This window comes from Dendrobates tinctorius, unplaced genomic scaffold (genome assembly GCF_039654945.1).
Source record: "Dendrobates tinctorius isolate UK_male_01 unplaced genomic scaffold, ASM3965494v1 ptg000155l, whole genome shotgun sequence".
Lineage (NCBI taxonomy): Eukaryota > Metazoa > Chordata > Amphibia > Anura > Dendrobatidae > Dendrobates > Dendrobates tinctorius.
The window spans coordinates 5343180-5363315 of NW_027361822.1; the positions used below are offsets into that span (position 1 = coordinate 5343180).

Below are 20136 nucleotides of genomic sequence, written 5' to 3' on the forward strand. Positions count from 1 at the left end.
GAGGCTATTAATATCTGCCCTCACTCACTGGCTTTACCTCTCTGGTTGCAAATTTACCGCGGGAGCCCACGCAATTTTTTTCAACGAATTAACCCCTTTATTTAACACCTACATGTTCCAAATTTTACACACAAACCCTAAGCTAATTATTAGTCATAAAAAACGAAATGAAATTTCACAGAAGCCAGCAATTGAATTAGCGGCTATTCTGGGTGCGTATTTCTCGCAAGTCACACGTCTGGTCCGTGTGTAATTCCAATTATTCTCGCCCCAATAGACTTGCATTGGCGTATTTTGCCCATAATACGCTGACAATCGCAGCATGCTGCAATTGTCTCGGCCCATAAAATACGGCCGAGAAATATATGGCTGATGGGAGCTTCCCCATAGAGAAACATTGGTCCGTGTGCAATGCGTTTTTTTACGCCTCTCACTCGTCCGTATTTCTCTCTAGTGTGACGCCGGCCTTAATATCCAAGCATCCATCCACACATATCAGAAAACACAGGGTGTGCCAAAAAGTACTTTCCCCACACTATTTCTCCAATTCCATCAGCCTGAAATGCTGACACATGATAGGAATGATACATTGATTACACATGTTGTTTGTGCCAAATTTTGACCCTCTCATCAGCATGGTGCACCAGAAATCTGAATTGATTTGACCAAGCAATATGTTTCCAGTGCTCCATGAGATAATTGAGCAAAAGACAGCAAACATTAAGTTTTTTCTTCCTTTGACAGCCAGTGTACTGTGACTGGTCATCTGACGCTAAAGCCCATCTGTGCTAAGCAACAAGTGCATTTATACACATTAGTGTTGTATTCATCTGTAATTTACATGACTTTGCATCACCTGCTCTACGAACTCTCAATATCTTATTTGATTAGCTGTTTGTGTCCCAAGGATCTCCTTTTATTTTCATTGGTTGTTTTTCCTCGATCATAACATTCTCAGTATACTTTTGGCACCACTATAAGCAAAAACCCTGACAAACAATTTTTGAACTACTGGTCCTGGCTAATGTAGCACTGAGTACCTTGTTTGAAAGCGCTCAGATCACTCACTCTGTCCCATTCTAATTGATTATATTTGAAAACTGTTAACTTCCCTTTATGCTGCACTCTGGAGTCTTGTGTCATTGTACAGGAAAGTTTCAGTTGGGAGAGGGTTGGTCTCTCTAATAAGATGGCCGTTCAGAGTATAATACTGGTGGATGAAACAAGGCTGAACACATAGACCTTCACAGCTGTCTACACGTCATAGAGCTGATCTCATGACACCTTCTCTCCATCTACCTGATGATCCTGAGGAACACTGGGATTTTTTTGTTTACTATCTTGTGGAAGAAGAGGACGGGGACATCTCTCTGGTGTTTTCATCTTACTGGATAGAGCTAGAGGAAACACATACAGGGACTTAATACATTTATTACATACAGATAAGTATAAGCCGTGTGTATTTAGTCCTGTCTATTACCTGGTGATGTGAGGGGCTGGGGAACCTCCATCATGACGTCCTTGTACAGATCTTTGTGTCCTTCTAAATACTCCCACTCCTCCATGGAGAAATAGACGGTGACATCCTGACACCTTATAGGAACCTGTCACACACAATGGTACCGTCATCCCCCCAATCCCTTCATAGCGTTATTGTATAATGTCCCAGCATTCCCAGTAGTGTCACCTCTCCAGTCAGCAGCTCTATCATCTTGTAGGTCAGTTCTAGGATCTTCTGGTCATTGATGTCCTCATGTATCAGGGGGTGAGGTGGAGGCTCCGTGATTGGGCTAAGGGGTCTTCCCCATCCCTCAGACACAAGGGCCTGACAGCGCTCCCTAGAGGTCTTCTTCACTACTGTGTAATCCTGGTTATGGAGAGACACATTAATAAATCTCACTACAGACATCTCCAGAGTCCTCACCTCTCCAGTTCTGTCCATCTGTTATTCCCATAGATAAGAATGATGTAATGTGATGTCATCAGAACCTCTCACCTCTCCAGTAAGCCGGTAGAGGATCTCTAGAGTGAGGTGTAATATCCTCTCCACCATCTTGTCCCTGTCCCTATCCATCCTTGTAGGGTCACTCAGGAGAATTCTCTTATATAGAAGATCTCCACTGAGAGGATCCGATATTGTAGGGACCTGATTGGGGAGAAGATGATGATGTAAAATCATAAAGATGAGAGAAAAGAATTCCAGCTCACCCGTAAATGCATTTTAGTAGCTTCAGGAGCACGTGCTGTGTTGCACTTCTGTGCTCTGGGCGCAGCGCCAAAAGGGCGCAGCGCCAGCAAAATCTGACCAGTGCACAATCAGCGTATCCAATGCTAAATATAGAATACGCTGATCGCATGCAGCCTCATGCGATCAGAGGAGGAAATGATCGGAGGGGGCGCGGCCGGGAGCGGGGCTTAGCGGCGGCCCTGCGCTGCACACAAGAACGCTAGTGTGAAACTAGCCCAAGAAATCTCCAGAGCTGTTACCAGCTTCCCATGATCACTACATCTAGTCATGGGCACCATCATGACTCCGGTATAAAACACAATCCAGTTAGTCAAAGAAATTTATCACATAATATCGCAAATCCAACAGCAAAGGCAGAAAAATATCTTACAGAAAAATGTAATATATCTGAATCTTTATTAAATGTTTCATAATATCAAAACATAAAGCTATGAAGTGCTGAGAACATCCACAGAGTTCTAGACAGGAGAACTGGAGATGTCAGTAACAGATAATGACAAAACATTAATATATCCTGAGAGTGATAACATGGAGCGGGCTATGGCCATAATGGAGACTGTACAGTAATGGAGCAGTGAGCGACGTCAGGAGGGAAGTGACCCAATACCCTTAACCTTCTGGCTGTCACTGAAACGTAGATCCAGAAGTTGGACGCCATTGCCACTGCTATGCTCTTCTATAGTGGGTGCCACAGTTTCATCATTAACTGTGGCGAAGAAACACTGAGTGACAGCTCAACTGCCTCATGGGATCTGTAGTGTGCTGGACTGTCAGTTTTGTGAATGACAGTCCAGTTATACAACCTGATCCGGGACCCTGCTGCTCAATCTAGGTTTAGTCTGCAGACGTTTCTCCAGGTGCCTCCCATCCTTAATTATGTGCAAGGTATTTAGATGGCTAGCTGCTAGTAGTCAGTGTCAGTTGAAGATTTGCTTAACCTAGGTGTGTTTACTTAGCCCTGTGTCTCTTTCCTCTGACTTTGTTGCTGAAAATAGGATTTGTCTGGACTAGTCTTGTAGGTTATCGCTCCTGTTCTTGCTGCTTTCTGATATCAGTTATCTAACCCTAGACTTAGCCTCTAAATATTCGTTTGTTATACTTCCTTGTCTTGATGTACCCTTCTGGCATTTGACCCCAGACTGTTTCCTGACCACACCTTTGTCTTACCCCTCTGTACTACGAGCCCTCCTGGTATCTGACCTTCGACCTACCCATGGTTTCACATGGTTTGCCTGTGAGTCTGTACTACAAGCCCTCCTGGTATCTGACCTCGGAGCTACCCATGGTTTTGCATGGTTTGCCTGTGAGTAGTGACTCAGCATCACGGTGGGCTACAATTTTCATATACCACAAGACCTGAGAGCAGACAAGGTGGAGGTCTTGGTCCTTTCATTAGAAAGCGCTTTCCAGGTTATTTCCCCAGTACTTTCCCTTTTGTTTTCTTCACTTGAGGTGTATGTCCTTCAAACCCTTAAAAACAACAGTATCACTGTGCTTGATTCGCCATCAAACTTCGCCTGACCTTAACCCCAAAGAGAATCTATGGGGTATTGTCAAGAGGAAGATGAGAGACACAAGATCCAACAATGCAGAGGAGCCGAAGGCTGCTATCAAAGCAACCTGGGCTTCCATAACACCTCAGCAATGCTACAGGCTGATCGCCTCCATGCCACACAGCATTGATGCAGTAATTGATGTAAAAGGAGCCCAACCAAGTATTGAGTGCCTTTACTGAACATACATTTCAGTAGGTCATTATTTTGGATTTTAAAATAATTTTTCAAGCTGGAGTTATAAAGTATTCTAATTTACTGAGATAATGACTTTTGGGTTTTCATTGGCTGTAAGCCATAATCAACATTAATAGAAATAAACACTTGAAATAGATCACTCTGTAATGACTCTACACTCATTGGCCACTTTATTAGGTACACCATGCTAGTAACGGGTTGGACCCCCTTTTGCCTTCAGAACTGCCTCAATTCTTCGTGGCAGAGATTCAACAAGGTGCTGGAAGCATTCCTCAGAGATTTTGGACCATATTGACATGATGGCATCACACAGTTGGCGCAGATTTGTCGGCTGCACATCCCTGATGCGAATCTCCCGTTCCACCACATCCCAAAGATGCTCTATTGGATTGAGATCTGGTGACTGAGGAGGCCATTTGAGTACAGTGAACTCATTGTCATGTTCAAGAAACCAATCTGAGATGATTCGAGCTTTATGACATGGCGCATTATCCTGCTGAAAGTAGCCATCAGATGTTGGGTACATTGTGGTCATAAAGGGATGGACATGGTCAGCAACAATACTCAGGTAGGCTGTGGCGTTGCAACGATGCTCAATTGGTACCAAGGGGCCCAAAGAGTGCCAAGAAAAAATTCCCCACACCATGACACCACCACCACCAGCCTGAACCGTTGATACAAGGCTGGATGGATCCATGCTTTCATGTTGTTTACGCCAAATTCTGACCCTACCATCCGAATGTCGCAGCAGAAATCGAGACTCATCAGACCAGGCAACGTTTTTCCAATCTTCTACTGTCCAATTTCGATGAGCTTGTGCAAATTGTAGCCTCAGTTTCCTGTTCTTAGCTGAGAGGAGTGGTACCCAGTGTGGTCTTCTGCTGCTGTAGCCCATCTGCCTCAAAGTTCGACGCACTGTGCGTTCAGAGATGCTCTTCTGCCTACCTTGGTTGTAACGGGTGGCAATTTGAGTCACTGTTGCCTTTCTATCAGCTCGAACCAGTATGCCCATTCTCCTCTGACCTCTGGCATCAACAAGGCATTTCCGCCCACAGAACTGCCGCTCACTGGATTTTTTTTCTTTTTCGGACCATTCTCTGTAAACCCTAGAGATGGTTGTGCGTGAAAATCCCACTAGATCAGCAGTTTCTGAAATACTCAGACCAGCCCTTCTGGCACCAACAATCATGCCACGTTCAAAGGCACTCAAATCACCTTTCTTCCCCATTCTGATGCTCGGTTTGAACTGCAGGAGATTGTCTTGACCATGTCTACATGCCTAAATGCACTGAGTTGCCGCCATGTGATTGGCTGATTAGAAATTAAGTCTTAACACACAGTTGGACAGGTGTACCTAATAAAGTGGCCAGTGAGTGTATATAATATATGAGTTTCACTTTTTGTATTGAATAACTGAAATATATTAACTTTTTGATGATATTCTAATTTTGTGATAAGCACCCGTAGATATTACCAGCTTAGAGGATACTCTTTTATTTGTAACAGCTAAAACTAGTATATCCAATAAAGTGACAGGCTATGTGCCCACGTAGCGTTTTAAAACGCTCACTAAAAACCGGACTCCTTCCCAGAAATTGCGCGGCTTTTTCCGCGCAATTTTACCGCGATTATGATCTCGATTTTGCCGCGATTTTCGTGTGCGATATTCAAGCACTTTCCAAGCATCGCTTGGAAAGTGATTGACAGGTTGGTCACACTCGTCAAACATAGTGTTTGACAAGTGTGACCAGGTTTTTACTATTGAGGCTGCCTATGCAGCATCAATAGTAAAAGATAGAATGTTAAAATGCTAAAAAAAATAATAAAAAAAAAAAAAAAAAAAAAAAAAAAAATCGGTGTATATTTACCTTCCGGCGTACCGGGGAATGGGGATGGGGGTACTTAATGTATGTTGGGGATGGGGGGATTTAATGTGTGGGGAGATTTGAGGACACAAAATAAAGAGTATGTATGAGGAAACAGTATGGGGGATTGTTGCAGACAGTATGGGGAGCGAATGGGTTAATGTATGTGGACACAGTATGGGGAGTCAGGGATATGTGTGAGCAGACAGTATAGAGAGTGAGGGGGTAAATATATGAGGAGACAGTATAGTGAACAGGTGGGATGCTAGAGGGGAATAGTGTGAGGCGACAGTATATTGCAGACATTTTTATTTAGGAGCATTATAATGACACTTCTATCTTTAAGGGCGTCGTGTGGAGATTTGCTGCAGAAGATGGGAGAAGATGGAAGTCTGCAGAGACGAGATGTGGATGAGAAAACTCATCATGGGGTCTAGAAGAAAAGGTGACTGACTGCAGAGACGACGTCATCTATAAGGTACTTGGATGTAAATGTTATTTGTGATACTGACTAATTCTCATGTTTTTATTTGTTAGGAGCATTACAGGGGTTTTCCAGGTTTGTACGGAGTCTGCAGTCATTCTATGTGACTGCAGCCTTCTGAATTCTCACAGTGCTCACTGAACACTGTCAGGATTCTCTCGTGCCGGTAATTTACATACATACGGTCACATGCTGACTAGACATGTGTGGCCTCACTCCATGAAAATGAACAGAGCGAGGCCGGGCACGTCTAGTCGGAATGTGGCCAGAAGTATATAAATCACATACTTGTGCTGACATGACTGTATATCAGCAAGGGAGAATCCTAAAAGTGTGCAGTGCATTCGTTGTGAGAATTCAGAAGCTGCAATGTCAGGATTCAGCTCTGCAGGTTCCAGTGTCATCACATGGACACTTCACTCATATGCGATTTTCATAGTTATGGTCCTGTGACAACGAGCTTCTCTTCCTGCTTCTCTCAGTTTTTTACTGAACATTGAGAGCATTAGGAGGAGCAGCTCGCAGGTACATGGCTAAGTGTTCAAGTCGCATATGTACTTGGGGGGGCCGAACCGAATTCTTGCCCCGGGTGCCAGAAAGCCTAGATACGCCTCTGCTCTCACCATTAACCTGCCAATACCCAATATGGCACATTCCTTGGGTGGTTCAACCATAGCTCCCAAGCAGCACGCTTGTTGTCTTAGGGTTATATTTGATAAGTAACTTTCCTTTGTTTCCTGTATCCAATTGTTCACATGCTCACATCACATCCATCTTAAAAATATCCTGATTCAGACCTTTCTCACCATTGAATGTGCAAAAACTCTTACTGTCGTTCTTATTCATTCTCATCTGAACTACTGCAACTCTACGGATCGGTCTCTTACCAAACTTTCTCCTCTCCAATCAGGGTGGTATTTCTGTCCAGCTGCTTCACCGATGCCTCCACCCTGTGCCAGTCATTGCACTGGTTACCAATCCACTACAGAGCACAATAAAAACGTTTTGCTCTCGCCCACAAAGCGTTCCACAGTTCTGCACTACCTTACATTTCCTACCCCATCTCTGTATGTCTTCCCACCCGTTCTCTCCATTCTGCTACTGATCCAAGACTAACCTCCTCTATAATCTGAACCTCGCACCTCCGTCTCCAAGACTTCTCTCGTGCTGTGCCAGTCATTTGGAATGAACAACCCCGAAAGATATCATCGACACCTGGCCCTCATATTGTTAAGCATGCTTTTGAAACAGATCTCTTTAGATAGGCCTGCCACCTCACTTCACCAATCTCTCTTCTCTTCCCTCTTATTTTTCCTCAAAATCTGGTTTCTCCTATTTATCTGTCTCCATATCTTCCATGCACCCAAGAGCACTTAGTAGCTGCACTTAGACATACACGGGCTGATGACCTGATCATGCAGCTTTCTCTTAGATGTTATATTGATGGCTGGACCATCCATAACAGTACGTTCCGCCTATTGTGTCCCCCTATTTCCTTGTAGATTGTAGCCTGCGTCCAGGATCCTCACTTCTTCTGTAACGGTTGAAGTATGTGTTACTTTGTACTGTTTTTATTGTCTGTACATGTCCCTGCTTAATTGTAAAGTGCTGCAGAATATGTTGGCGCTATAGAAATAAAATTATTATTATTATTAATCTAATCCAATACAGACAGAGACCCTGATATAGCGACACAGACGGGAGCATGTTCTGTCTCCAGGAATGTGACCGCAGCACTGAGGGGGGTTAATGCCCCCTGCACCCAGTAATGGGGAATCTCCAGCACCTACCTCCACCTGCAGGGGGCGCTATCTCCGGGAATGGAGGGGTTACTGCCCCCTATGCCCAGTAATGGGGAATCTCCAGCACCTACCTCCACCTGCAGGGGGCGCTATCTCCGGGAATGGAGGGGTTACTGCCCCCTGTGCAGCCCAGTAATGGGGAATCTCCAGCACCTACCTCCACCTGCAGGGGGCGCTATCTCCGGGAATGGAGGGGTTAATGTCCCCTGTGCAGCCCAGTAATAGGGAATCTCCAGCACCTACCTCCACCTGCAGGGGGCGCTATCTCCGGGAATGGAGGGGTTAATGTCCCCTGTGCAGCCCAGTAATAGGGAATCTCCAGCACCTACCTCCACCTGCAGGGGGCGCTATCTCCGGGAATGGAGGGGTTACTGCCCCCTGTGCAGCCCAGTAATGGGGAATCTCCAGCACCTACCTCCACCTGCAGGGGGCGCTATCTCCGGGAATGGAGGGGTTACTGCCCCCTGTGCAGCCCAGTAATGGGGAATCTCCAGCACCTACCTCCACCTGCAGGGGGCGCTATCTCCGGGAATGGAGGGGTTACTGCCCCCTGTGCAGCCTAGTAATGGGGAATCTCCAGCACCTACCTCCACCTGCAGGGGGCGCTATCTCCGGGAATGGAGGGGTTACTGCCCCCTGTGCAGCCCAGTAATGGGGAATCTCCAGCACCTACCTCCACCTGCAGGGGGCGCCATCTCCGGGAATGGAGGGGTTACTGCCCCCTGTGCAGCCCAGTAATGGGGAATCTCCAGCACCTACCGCCACCTGCAGGGGGCGCTATCTCCGGGAATGGAGGGGTTACTGCCCCCTGTGCAGCCCGGTAATGGGGAATCTCCAGCACCTACCTCCACCTGCAGGGGGCGCTATCTCCGGGAATGGAGGGGTTACTGCCCCCTGTGCAGCCCGGTAATGGGGAATCTCCAGCACCTACCTCCACCTGCAGGGGGCGCCATCTCCGGGAATGGAGGGGTTACTGCCCCCTGTGCAGCCCAGTAATGGGGAATCTCCAGCACCTACCTCCACCTGCAGAGCCGCACACCACATATATGTTAGAGGCTTAATCCAAACAGGCTAAAGGACCTCTGCCTACGTCATGGCCATGTGAGGAGATGATGTCACAGGAGGGGGCGGGGCCTCTTCCTGCTGTGCACGGTGCAGATCTGATACCAGGAGTCTGCATTTCTGCTGTGGAGGGATGAGGAGGAGCTGCATGATGGAGCGATGCCCTTTCTGTACATAGGACACTCATGGTGAGAGTGACCTGAGGGGTTTTGGGGTCACAGATAAGTGGATGTTCTTACATGGGTGCTGAATGGTGGTGGGTTACACAGGGAACAGGGTTATTTTGCATGTGCGGGGGCTGCGTGGGGAAGGGGGTGATATGTGCATGTGCGGGGGCTGCGTGGGGAAGGGGGTGATATGTGCATGTGCGGGGGCTGCGTGGGGAAGGGGGTGATATGTGCATGTGTGGTGCTGCGTGGGGAAGGGGGTGATATGTGCATGTGCGGGGGCTGTGTGGGGAAGGGGGTGATATGTGCATGTGCGGGGGCTGTGTGGGGAAGGGGTGATATGTGTATGTGTGGTGCTGCGTGGGGAAGGGGGTGATATGTGCATGTGCTGGGGCTGCGTGGGGAAGGGGGTGATATGTGCATGTGCGGGGGCTGTGTGGGGAAGGGGGTGATATGTGCATGTGCTGGGGCTGCGTGGGGAAGGGGGTGATATGTGCATGTGTGGTGCTGCGTGGGGAAGGGGGTGATATGTGCATGTGGGGGCTGCGTGGGGAAGGGGGTGATATGTGCATGTGGGGGCTGCGTGGGGAAGGGGGTGATATGTGCATGTGCGGGGGCTGCGTGGGGAAGGGGGTGATATGTGCATGTGCGGGGGCTGCGTGGGGAAGGGGGTGATATGTGCATGTGCGGGGGCTGCGTGGGGAAGGGGGTGATATGTGCATGTGTGGTGCTGCGTGGGGAAGGGGGTGATATGTGCATGTGCGGGGGCTGTGTGGGGAAGGGGGTGATATGTGCATGTGCTGGGGCTGCGTGGGGAAGGGGGTGATATGTGCATGTGTGGTGCTGCGTGGGGAAGGGGGTGATATGTGCATGTGGGGGCTGCGTGGGGAAGGGGGTGATATGTGCATGTGCGGGGGCTGCGTGGGGAAGGGGGTGATATGTGCATGTGTGGTGCTGCGTGGGGAAGGGGGTGATATGTGCATGTGTGGTGCTGCGTGGGGAAGGGGGTGATATGTGCATGTGCGGTGGACTGCGTGGGGAAGGGGGTGATATGTGCATGTGCGGGGGCTGCGTGGGGAAGGGGGTGATATGTGCGGGGGCTGCGTGGGGAAGGGGGTGATATGTGTATGTGTGGTGCTGCGTGGGGAAGGGGGTGATATGTGCATGTGCGGGGCTGCGTGGGGAAGGGGGTGATATGTGCATGTGTGGTGCTGCGTGGGGAAGGGGGTGATATGTGCATGTGCGGGGGCTGCGTGGGGAAGGGGGTGATATGTGCATGTGCGGGGGCTGCGTGGGGAAGGGGGTGATATGTGTATGTGGGGGCTGCGTGGGGAAGGGGGTGATATGTGCATGTGCGGTGGACTGCGTGGGGAAGGGGGTGATATGTGCATGTGCGGGGGCTGCGTGGGGAAAGGTGATATGTGCATGTGCGGGGGCTGCGTGGGGAAGGGGGTGATATGTGTATGTGTGGTGCTGCGTGGGGAAGGGGGTGATATGTGCATGTGCGGGGGCTGCGTGGGGAAGGGGGTGATATCTGCATGTGCGGGGCTGCGTGGGGAAGCGGGTGATATGTGCTTGTGCAGGGGCCTGTGGGTAAGTCGTTCAGGGAACTGAATGTACAGCATGATGGTAAATGGTAAACGGGTTTGAGCTTTTGCTAAACTTCGGTATGGTTTATAAGTTATTGAGTTATATATTTAAATTTAATAAAGGCTGTGGCCAAAATCTTCCATTTAAAAGTCAATGTGTCCTGTGTATTTTATTATGTTGATATTTTTTTGCCTTAAAGTTCTTTAGTATGTATGGATCATAGGCTGTGTAATGCCATGCGGGGTGCTGTTAATCACATGGGGCTACATGCTTGTGGTCTGCATGGGAAAGGAGGGGAGCTGTTACTTGCATGAGGCTGCGTGCTGAGGGTCTGCATGGGGAAGAAGGGGGTACTTCTACTTGTGTGGGGCTGCGTCCTAGAGGTCAACATGGGGAAGGAGAGGGTGATGCTACTCACATGGGGCTGTGGGCTGGGGGGGCTGTGTGGAAAAACGGGTGATATCTGCATGTGCAAGGGGCTGCGTGGGGAAGGGGGTGATATGTGCAAGGGGCTGCGTGGGGAAGGGGGTGATATGTGCATGTGCGGGGGCTGCGTGGAGAAGGGGTGATATGTGCATGTGCTGGGAAGGGGTGATATGTGCATGTGCGGTGGACTGCGTTGGGACGGGGGTGATATGTGCATGTGCGGGGTCTGCGTGGGGAAGGGGGTGATATGTGCGTGGGGAAGGGGGTGATATGTGCATGTGCGGGGGCTGCGTGGGGAAGGAGGTGATATGTGCATGTGCGGGGGCTGCGTGGGGAAGGGGGTGATATCTGCATGTGTGAGGGGCTGCATGGGGAGGGATATGTGTATATGTGGGGAAGCGGGTGATATGTGCATGTGCGGGGGCTGCGTGGGGAGGGATACAGGGCTGTGGAGTCGGTAAGCCAAACCTCCGACTCCTCAATTTCCCTTACACCAACTCCGACTCCACGACTCCGACTCCCACACATATTGCTTATATTTAAGTGAAAAATGTATTGTAGTACAATGTGAACATCAGACATTTTAATCATTTTTATGATCCAATAATCAAGATATTTAGATAGAACAGAATATATATTGGTGTACTACCCGGTTTTCATTCTTTTTGGTACAGATACGATATGGATAGACAGATATGGATATATAGATAGAGCAGATTTCTAATCTGCTTTTGCTATTGAAAACATTATCTATGAGCTCAAAAACCTTTCAGGTGATGCAGTTTTTTAAAAAGATGATCAGCTTTTGCAGCTGAAAAACGTATCCTCAAAAAACACAGGAAAAACGCTTTTACTTGCTTGGGGCTGCGTACTAGGGGTCTGTATGGGTAAGTAGGGTGTGCTGTCACTTGTGAGGGTCTGCATGGGTAACGGGGATGGGCTGTAACTCGCGTGGGGCTGTGTGCTGGGGGTCTGTGTGGGGAAGGAAGGGGTGTTACATGGTGAATAGCAGGACCCGGACCCTTGGGAGGGTAATGCATGGCATTACCAGGCCGCAGGTATAGCTTCCCTTAAGGGTTTATTCTGGTGGGATACAGTTTTCCCGCCGTTTTTTCTTGGTATTTTTCTATGTACAGTGCCTACAAGTAGTATTCAACCCCCTGCAGATTTAGCAGGTTTGATAAGATGCAAATAAGATAGAGCCTTCAAACTTCACACAAGAGCAGGATTTATTAACAGATGCATAAATCTTACAAACCAAAAAGTTATGTTGCTCAGTTAAATTTTAATAAATTTTAAACATACAAGTGTGGGTCAATTATTATTCAACCCCTAGGTTTAATATTTTGTGGAATAACCCTTGTTTGCAATTACAGCTAATAATCGTCTTTTATAAGACCTGATCAGGCCGGCACAGGTCTCTGGAGTTATCTTGGCCCACTCCTCCATGCAGATCTTCTCCAAGTTATCTAGGTTCTTTGGGTGTCTCATGTGGACTTTAATCTTGAGCTCCTTCCACAAGTTTTCAATTGGGTTAAGGTCAGGAGACTGACTAGGCCACTCCAACACCTTGATTTTTTGCCTCTTGAACCAGGCCTTGGTTTTCTTGGCTGTGTGCTTTGGGTCGTTGTCTTGTTGAAAGATGAAATGACGACCCATCTTAAGATCCTTGATGGAGGAGCGGAAGTTCTTGGCCAAAATCTCCAGGTAGGCCGTGCTATCCATCTTCCCATGGATGCGGACCAGATGGCCAGGCCCCTTGGCTGAGAAACAGCCCCACAGCATGATGCTGCCACCACCATGCTTGACTGTAGGGATGGTATTCTTGGGGTCGTATGCAGTGCCATCCAGTCTCCAAACGTCACGTGTGTGGTTGGCACCAAAGATCTCGATCTTGGTCTCATCAGACCAGAGAACCTTGAACCAGTCTGTCTCAGAGTCCTCCAATTGATCATGAGCAAACTGTAGACGAGCCTTGACATGACGCTTTGAAAGTAAAGGTACCTTACGGGCTCGTCTGGAACGGAGACCATTGCGGTGGAGTACGTTACTTATGGTATTGACTGAAACCAATGTCCCCACTGCCATGAGATCTTCCCGGAGCTCCTTCTTTGTTGTCCTTGGGTTAGCCTTGACTCTTCGGACAAGCCTGGCCTCGGCACGGGAGGAAACTTTCAAAGGCTGTCCAGGCCGTGGAAGGCTAACAGTAGTTCCATAAGCCTTCCACTTCCGGATGATGCTCCCAACAGTGGAGACAGGTAGGCCCAACTCCTTGGAAAGGGTTTTGTACCCCTTGCCAGCCTTGTGACCCTCCACGATCTTGTCTCTGATGGCCTTGGAATGCTCCTTTATCTTTCCCATGTTGACCATGTATGAGTGCTGTTCACAAGTTTGGGGAGGGTCTTAAATAGTCAGAAAAGGCTGGAAAAAGAGATAATTAATCCAAACATGTGAAGCTCATTGTTCTTTGTGCCTGAAATACTTCTTAATACTTTAGGGGAAACAAACAGAATTCTGGTGGTTTGAGGGGTTGAATAATAAATGACCCTCTGAATAAACTTTTCACAATTTAAAAAAAAATTAAACAAAGAAATAACATTCTTTTTTGCTGCAGTGCATTTCACACTTCCAGGCTGATCTACAGTCCAAATGTCACAATGCCAAGTTAATTCCGAATGTGTAAACCTGCTAAATCTGCAGGGGGTTGAATACTACTTGTAGGCACTGTATATTTTGAGTACAGACATTGGTGGCGGGCCTGTCCAGTCAGCTGCTCGTCGCTGGGTGAAGTGTAGCCTTCTCCCCTATGGGCTGAAGGGATAAAGAAGAGGAAGTTGCCATATCTAAAGTGCTCCTCCGCCCTCCCTCCTTTACATTTATTTCGTTACGGGCCTGTGGGTAAGTCGTTCAGGGAACTGAATGTACAGCATGATGGTAAATGGTAAACGGGTTTGAGCTTTTGCTAAACTTCAGTATGGTTTATAAGTTATTGAGTTATATATTTAAATTTAATAAAGGCTGTGGCCAAAATCTTCCATTTAAAAGTCAATGTGTCCTGTGTATTTTATTATGTTGATATTTTTTTGCCTTAAAGTTCTTTAGTATGTATGGATCATAGGCTGTGTAATGCCATGCGGGGTGCTGTTAATCACATGGGGCTACCTGCTTGTGGTCTGCATGGGAAAGGAGGGGAGCTGTTACTTGCATGAGGCTGCGTGCTGAGGGTCTGCATGGGGAAGAAGGGGGTACTTGTGTGGGGCTGCGTCCTAGAGGTCAACATGGGGAAGGAGAGGGTGATGCTACTCACATGGGGCTGTGGGCTGGGGGGGCTGTGTGGAAAAACGGGGTGATGTTGCTTGCATGGGGCTGAGTGGGGGTTCTGCATGGAGAAGGGGATGAAGAAGTTAAGTGCTGGAAAGATGTGTAGGCAAAGAGGGGGAGATGTTACTCGCCTAGGCTTGAATGGAGAAGGAGGGGATGTTGTTACTTGCGTGGTGCTGTATGCTAGGGTTCTGCGTGGGAATGGGGGTGATGTTATGTGCGTTTAATATGAAGTTGAAGTGCTTCTAACCAGTGCAGGAGTAGGAGAAATTAGATGCTGCAGGCATCTGGCTCCTCTCTGTTGCGTTAACCCTGTGACATAAATGTCTCAACTTTCTTAACCTGTTTACTATTGTAGGGTCGGTAGGCTGGGCTGGGGGGTGGTCCCTCTGTGTACCGCGCAGTGACGTACAGACATAAGCTGGAGGCAAGTTTCGGGTGCAACAGGTCCATGTTTATTCTCTCGACGTCCACACGACGGCCTCCCAGCACACCACAATTCTCTTCAAGGCTCTCCGGTTACAGAACACATCAACGTATCGTACTTTTCACCTGGGACGTATATCTACGCACCGTCTCTTCGCACTTAGTGACGCTCTGACAGCTCCGTCACTGTGGCTGCCCTAGGCCTGAACACCAACAGTAATTTTACTGGTCAAACATTGTTCCCTATACGATATCCTTCGCCCGGAGCCTCGTCTATACTGCGGTACTTCGTGTCAGGACCACCCCCCTGACTTCCTTTCTCCTCAGTCCCCTGGTTAGGTTCTCCTCACAGTGCACCAACTGTCACAGTCTCCTCGTCACTTGAGCTCCCCCTGGGGACTGGAACTTTCTGGAACCCTCCTGTCAAATTTATAGCTTTCCCGGTTCCCTGTGACTCCGCCCCCATGACCAACGGTTTCTAAAGCCCTAAGCTGATGTCAAGTCCTGAACTTACACTCCTCCCTTTCATCTAGTGGTCAACCCAAGGTACTGCACGTCACCTACACTTTCCTAGCTGTTTTCCTTTCTGAAATCTGACCAGTCAGTCTGTCCGTCAGGTCACCTTCCCTACACTCCTTCCTTTGTCTATTGTCGTCCCCGACAATCAAAATCCCCTACCAGATCATTGCCAGCGCCCACCTTCCTCTTTCTGGGTTGTCCGTGGTGTCGGGATCCTGACCTGGGACTACTGTCTGCTTCACATCTTCCATCTCTTCGTCTCTCTTTTGGTTACCAGTCATGGTCGGCGTCTCAGTCTCCCAGACCTTCTCAACTCATAGACCCCTTCTGTCTCACAGACCTCTTACCCGGACCTGTTGCATTTTCTCATGCCTAGTATACTTCAAAACAACTTTATAACATCACGAGTACCCCCTTTTTTTACATATTTTTTTTTACTATTGCTTTAAAACCATCACACACAAAACAGTAAAACAGAAAAGATTTTCTCCCCCCCTTCCTTGGACATGGACACTCCCTCCCCTTTGATTCTATTGCATCCCCACTATATCAGGCTAAACCAAGAAAGACCCCCCCCCCTTTTTTTTCAGAAGATCCGAAGAACACAAAAACATTAACAACATTCTCATTTAACTAGGGCGCAAACTGTCCCCATAATCTGCATAACGTTGCAGCGAATGCCGGACAGTCCACGCCATCTTGCACAGAACCTAGTACCGCCCCGGATCCTCTGCCAGCACCACAGATCCTTCACAGCATTCCCAATTTGTAATCCACAGATAAGCAATTTGTAATCCACAGGTGTTTATAATCCAAACCGAGTAGTCCAAATCCTTTTCCACTCCTCAGAGGCAGGCCTGCCGCAGAAGATATCGTATTAGCGGCAGCTATCCTGCCGACTACGCCAAGTGTAGGGTCGGTAGGCTGGGCTGGGGGGTGGTCCCTCTGTGTACCGCGCAGTGACGTACAGACATAAGATGGAGGCAAGTTTCGGGTGCAACAGGTCCAAGTTTATTCTCTCGACGTCCACACGACGGCCTCACAGCACACCACAATTGTCTTCAAGGCTCTCCGGTTACAGAACACATCAACATATCGTACTTTTCACCTGGGACGTATATCTACGCACCGTCTCTTCGCACTTAGTGATGCTCTGACAGCTCCGTCACTGTGGCTGCCCTAGGCCTGAACACCAACAGGAATTTTACTGGTCAAACGTCGTTCCCTATACGATATCATTCGCCCGGAGCCTCGTCTATACTGCGGAACTTCGTGTCAGGACCACCCCCCTGACTTCCTTTCTCCTCAGTCGCCTGGTTAGGTTCTCACAGTGCACCGTCACAGTCTCCTCGTCACTTGAGCTCCCCCTGGGGACTGGAACTTTCTGGAACCCTCCTGTCAAATTTATAGCTTTCCCGCTTCCCGGTGACTCCACCCCCATGACCAATGGTTTCTAAAGCCCTAATCTGATGTCAAGTCCTGAACTTACACTCCTCCCTGCCATCTAGTGGTCAACCCAAGGTACTGCACGTCACCTACACTTTCCTAGCTGTTTTCCTTTCTGAAATCTGACCAGTCAGTCCGTCCGTCAGGTCACCTTCCCTACACTATAACCACACCCACACACCACAGAGATATCGTTCCATCATATTTTTAATCAATAATGCATCAGATGTTGACATATTTACACTTTGGAGTTGTGCTGTTGCTTCAGTGTTCCTGCATGCTTCTCCGTTCCCCCAGCATAATGCCGACTCACCACCACGGCTCCATCCCGCACTTCCTCCTCCTGTTCTGGCTACTACCCGGGGTCTGTGCATGGCAATCATATCCCCGGGCACTGTGCTTAGGGAGTGTGTGCAGTCCTTCCTTCTTAAAGGGACCATGCACGCTGTCCTAATGTGTCCCTAGCCACTGGCTGGGAGACACTTATTTAAGGCACCTCCACCTGAATGTGTAAAGTTAGTCCCTTGCACCCTTCCATGTTTTCAGGTCCCAAGTATCCGTCAATCTATCTGACCAGTACCTGTTTGCCCGTACTTGCCTTGTTTTCCTGTATTTCAGCCGTACCAGTCCGCACCTGCCAGTGAATATATACAAATCGGTCCAGCCCGCACCTGCCAGTGCCTATCTGCATACCAGCCGGACCTCCCTGCACCTGCCAGTGCTTATCTGTATACCAGCCCGCTCCTACCAGTGCTTATCTGTATACCAGCTGTACCAGCCCCACCTGTCAGTGCTTATCTGTTTACCAGCTGTACCAGCCCGCTCCTACCAGTGCTTATCTGTTTACCAGCTGTACCAGCCCCACCTGCCAGTGCTTATCTGTATACCAGCTGTACCAGCCCCACCTGCCAATGCTTATCTGTATACCAGCTGTACCAGCCCCACCTGTCAGTGCTTATCTGTATACCAGCTGTACAAGCCCGCTCATCTTCAGATGAGGAGCAGTCATGTATTCTTGTAAAGTTATGAAGGATCACACATGCTTTAATCACCTCATTTACATTGGATTCACAAAGCTGAATGGCTGTCTGCAGGACACACCATTTGGCAAAAAGAATGCCACAGGCACACTCAGCCAGTCGTCTTGCGCGGGATAGGCGTAAGTTAAAAATTCTGCACCGGTAGTCCAGGTTTCTGCGGGGATAGGGTCTCATGACATGACATGTTAATTGAAAGGCCTTATCAGAAACCAAAACATATGGCACAGCATACATAGTGGATCCTGGTAGGTGACATGGTGGTAGGTCCAACTTATTATTACGCAGCCGCCGACCCATAATGGAAGAATTAAAGACTCTGGAGTCTCCAGTTGTTTCATATGCCCTAATATCTACAATTATAAACCTGTAGTCACTGTCGACCAGGGCCAACAACACTACAGAAAAATATTTTTTATAGTTACAATATTGGGACCCTGAGTTTGGCGGCTTACACACACGGATGTGCTTCCCATCCAGGGCTCCAATACAGTATGGAAACTGGCAGTCTCCTCAAAGCCACGGGCTATCCTCAACCAGTCTTCCATTTTTGGCTCAGGCATGACCACTTGATGAAGTCGTGACCATATATCCGAACATGTAGACTGGACTATGCCTGAGATTGTTGATTTTCCTATTATAAATTCATGATGCAGTACCGCATAGGAAAGGCCAGTTGTAAGGAAGCTAAAAGTAAATGGGAAAAGAAATTAGATAACATTTAACATAACAAACCATTTTCACATTCAGCAAAGTTATAGTCTGTACCTAAGAAGCCATGACATACGTACAGCCGTAAAATTAAAAAATAATCTTTTTTCCACAAAAATGATCTTTTCACCCCCAATTTTTATTTTCCCAAGGGTAACAGGACCCCAAAAGTTATTGTGCAATTTGTCCTGAGTATGCTGATACCCCATATGTGGGGGGTATACCACTATTTGGTCGCATGGCAGAGCTTGGAAGGGAAGCAGCGCCATTTGACTTTTTTTTGGCTGGAATTGAGATTGGACGCCATGCCGTGTTTGGAAAGCTCCTGATGTGCCTAAACAGTGGAAACCCCCCACAAATGACACCATTTTGGAAACTAGACTCCCCAAGGAACTTATCTAGATGTGTGGTGAGCACTTGAACCCCCAAGGGCTTCACAGAAGTTTATAACGCCCAGGCATGAAAATAAAAAAAATCATATTTTTTCCACAAACATGATCTTTTAGTCCCCAATTTTTTTATTTTCCCAAAGGTAACAGGAGAAATTAGACCCCAAAAGTTGTTGTCCAATTTGTCCTGAGTACGCTAATATCCCATATGTGGGAGAAAACTACTGTATGGGCACACGTCGGGGCTCAGAAGGGAAGTTGTGACGTTTTGGAATGCAGACTTTTATGGAATGGTCTGCGGGTGTCACGTTGCCTTTGGAGAGCCCCTGATGTGCCTAAACTGTGGAAATCCCCCACAATTGATCCCATTTTGGAAACTAGACCCCCCAGGAACTTATCTAGCTGTGTGGTGAGCACTTTGAACCCACAAGTGCTTCACAGAACTTTATAACGCAGAGCCATAAAAATAAAAAAATAATTTTTTTTTTCCACAAAAATTATATTTTTGCCCCCAATTTTTTATTTTCCCAAGGGTAACAGGAAAAATTGGACCCAAAAATTTGTTGTGCAATTTGTCCTGACTAGGCTGATACCCCATATGTGAGGGTAAACCACTGTTTGGGCGCATGGCAGAGCTTGGAAGGGAAGGAGCTCCGTTTGACTTTTTCAATGCAGAATTGGCTGGAATTGAGCTCAGACGCCATGTTGCGTTTGGAGAGCCCCAGATGTGCCTAAACAGTGGAAACCCCCCAATTCTAACTCCAACCCTAACCCCAACACACCCCTAACCCTAATCTCAGCCCTAATCCCAACCCTAGCCCTAACCCTAATGGGGAAAATGGAAATAAATACATTTTTTTATTTTATTCTTTTTCCCTAACAAAGGGGGTGA

The 20136-nt window shown here is 47.9% G+C and overlaps 1 protein-coding gene across 1 annotated transcript in view; it reads right to left on the reverse strand.

The window, feature by feature from the left end:
- The window catches only part of LOC141051169 (uncharacterized), an 872784-nt gene that overhangs the window by 306668 nt on the left and 545980 nt on the right, over positions 1-20136 (reverse strand). The window contains exons 7-10 of the mRNA XM_073548034.1: positions 1997-2146; positions 1688-1867; positions 1481-1604; positions 1300-1397 (exon numbers count right to left, since the gene is read on the reverse strand). Coding sequence (XP_073404135.1) covers positions 1300-1397; positions 1481-1604; positions 1688-1867; positions 1997-2146 — 552 coding nt within the window. The remainder of the gene's footprint in view (positions 1-1299; positions 1398-1480; positions 1605-1687; positions 1868-1996; positions 2147-20136) is intronic.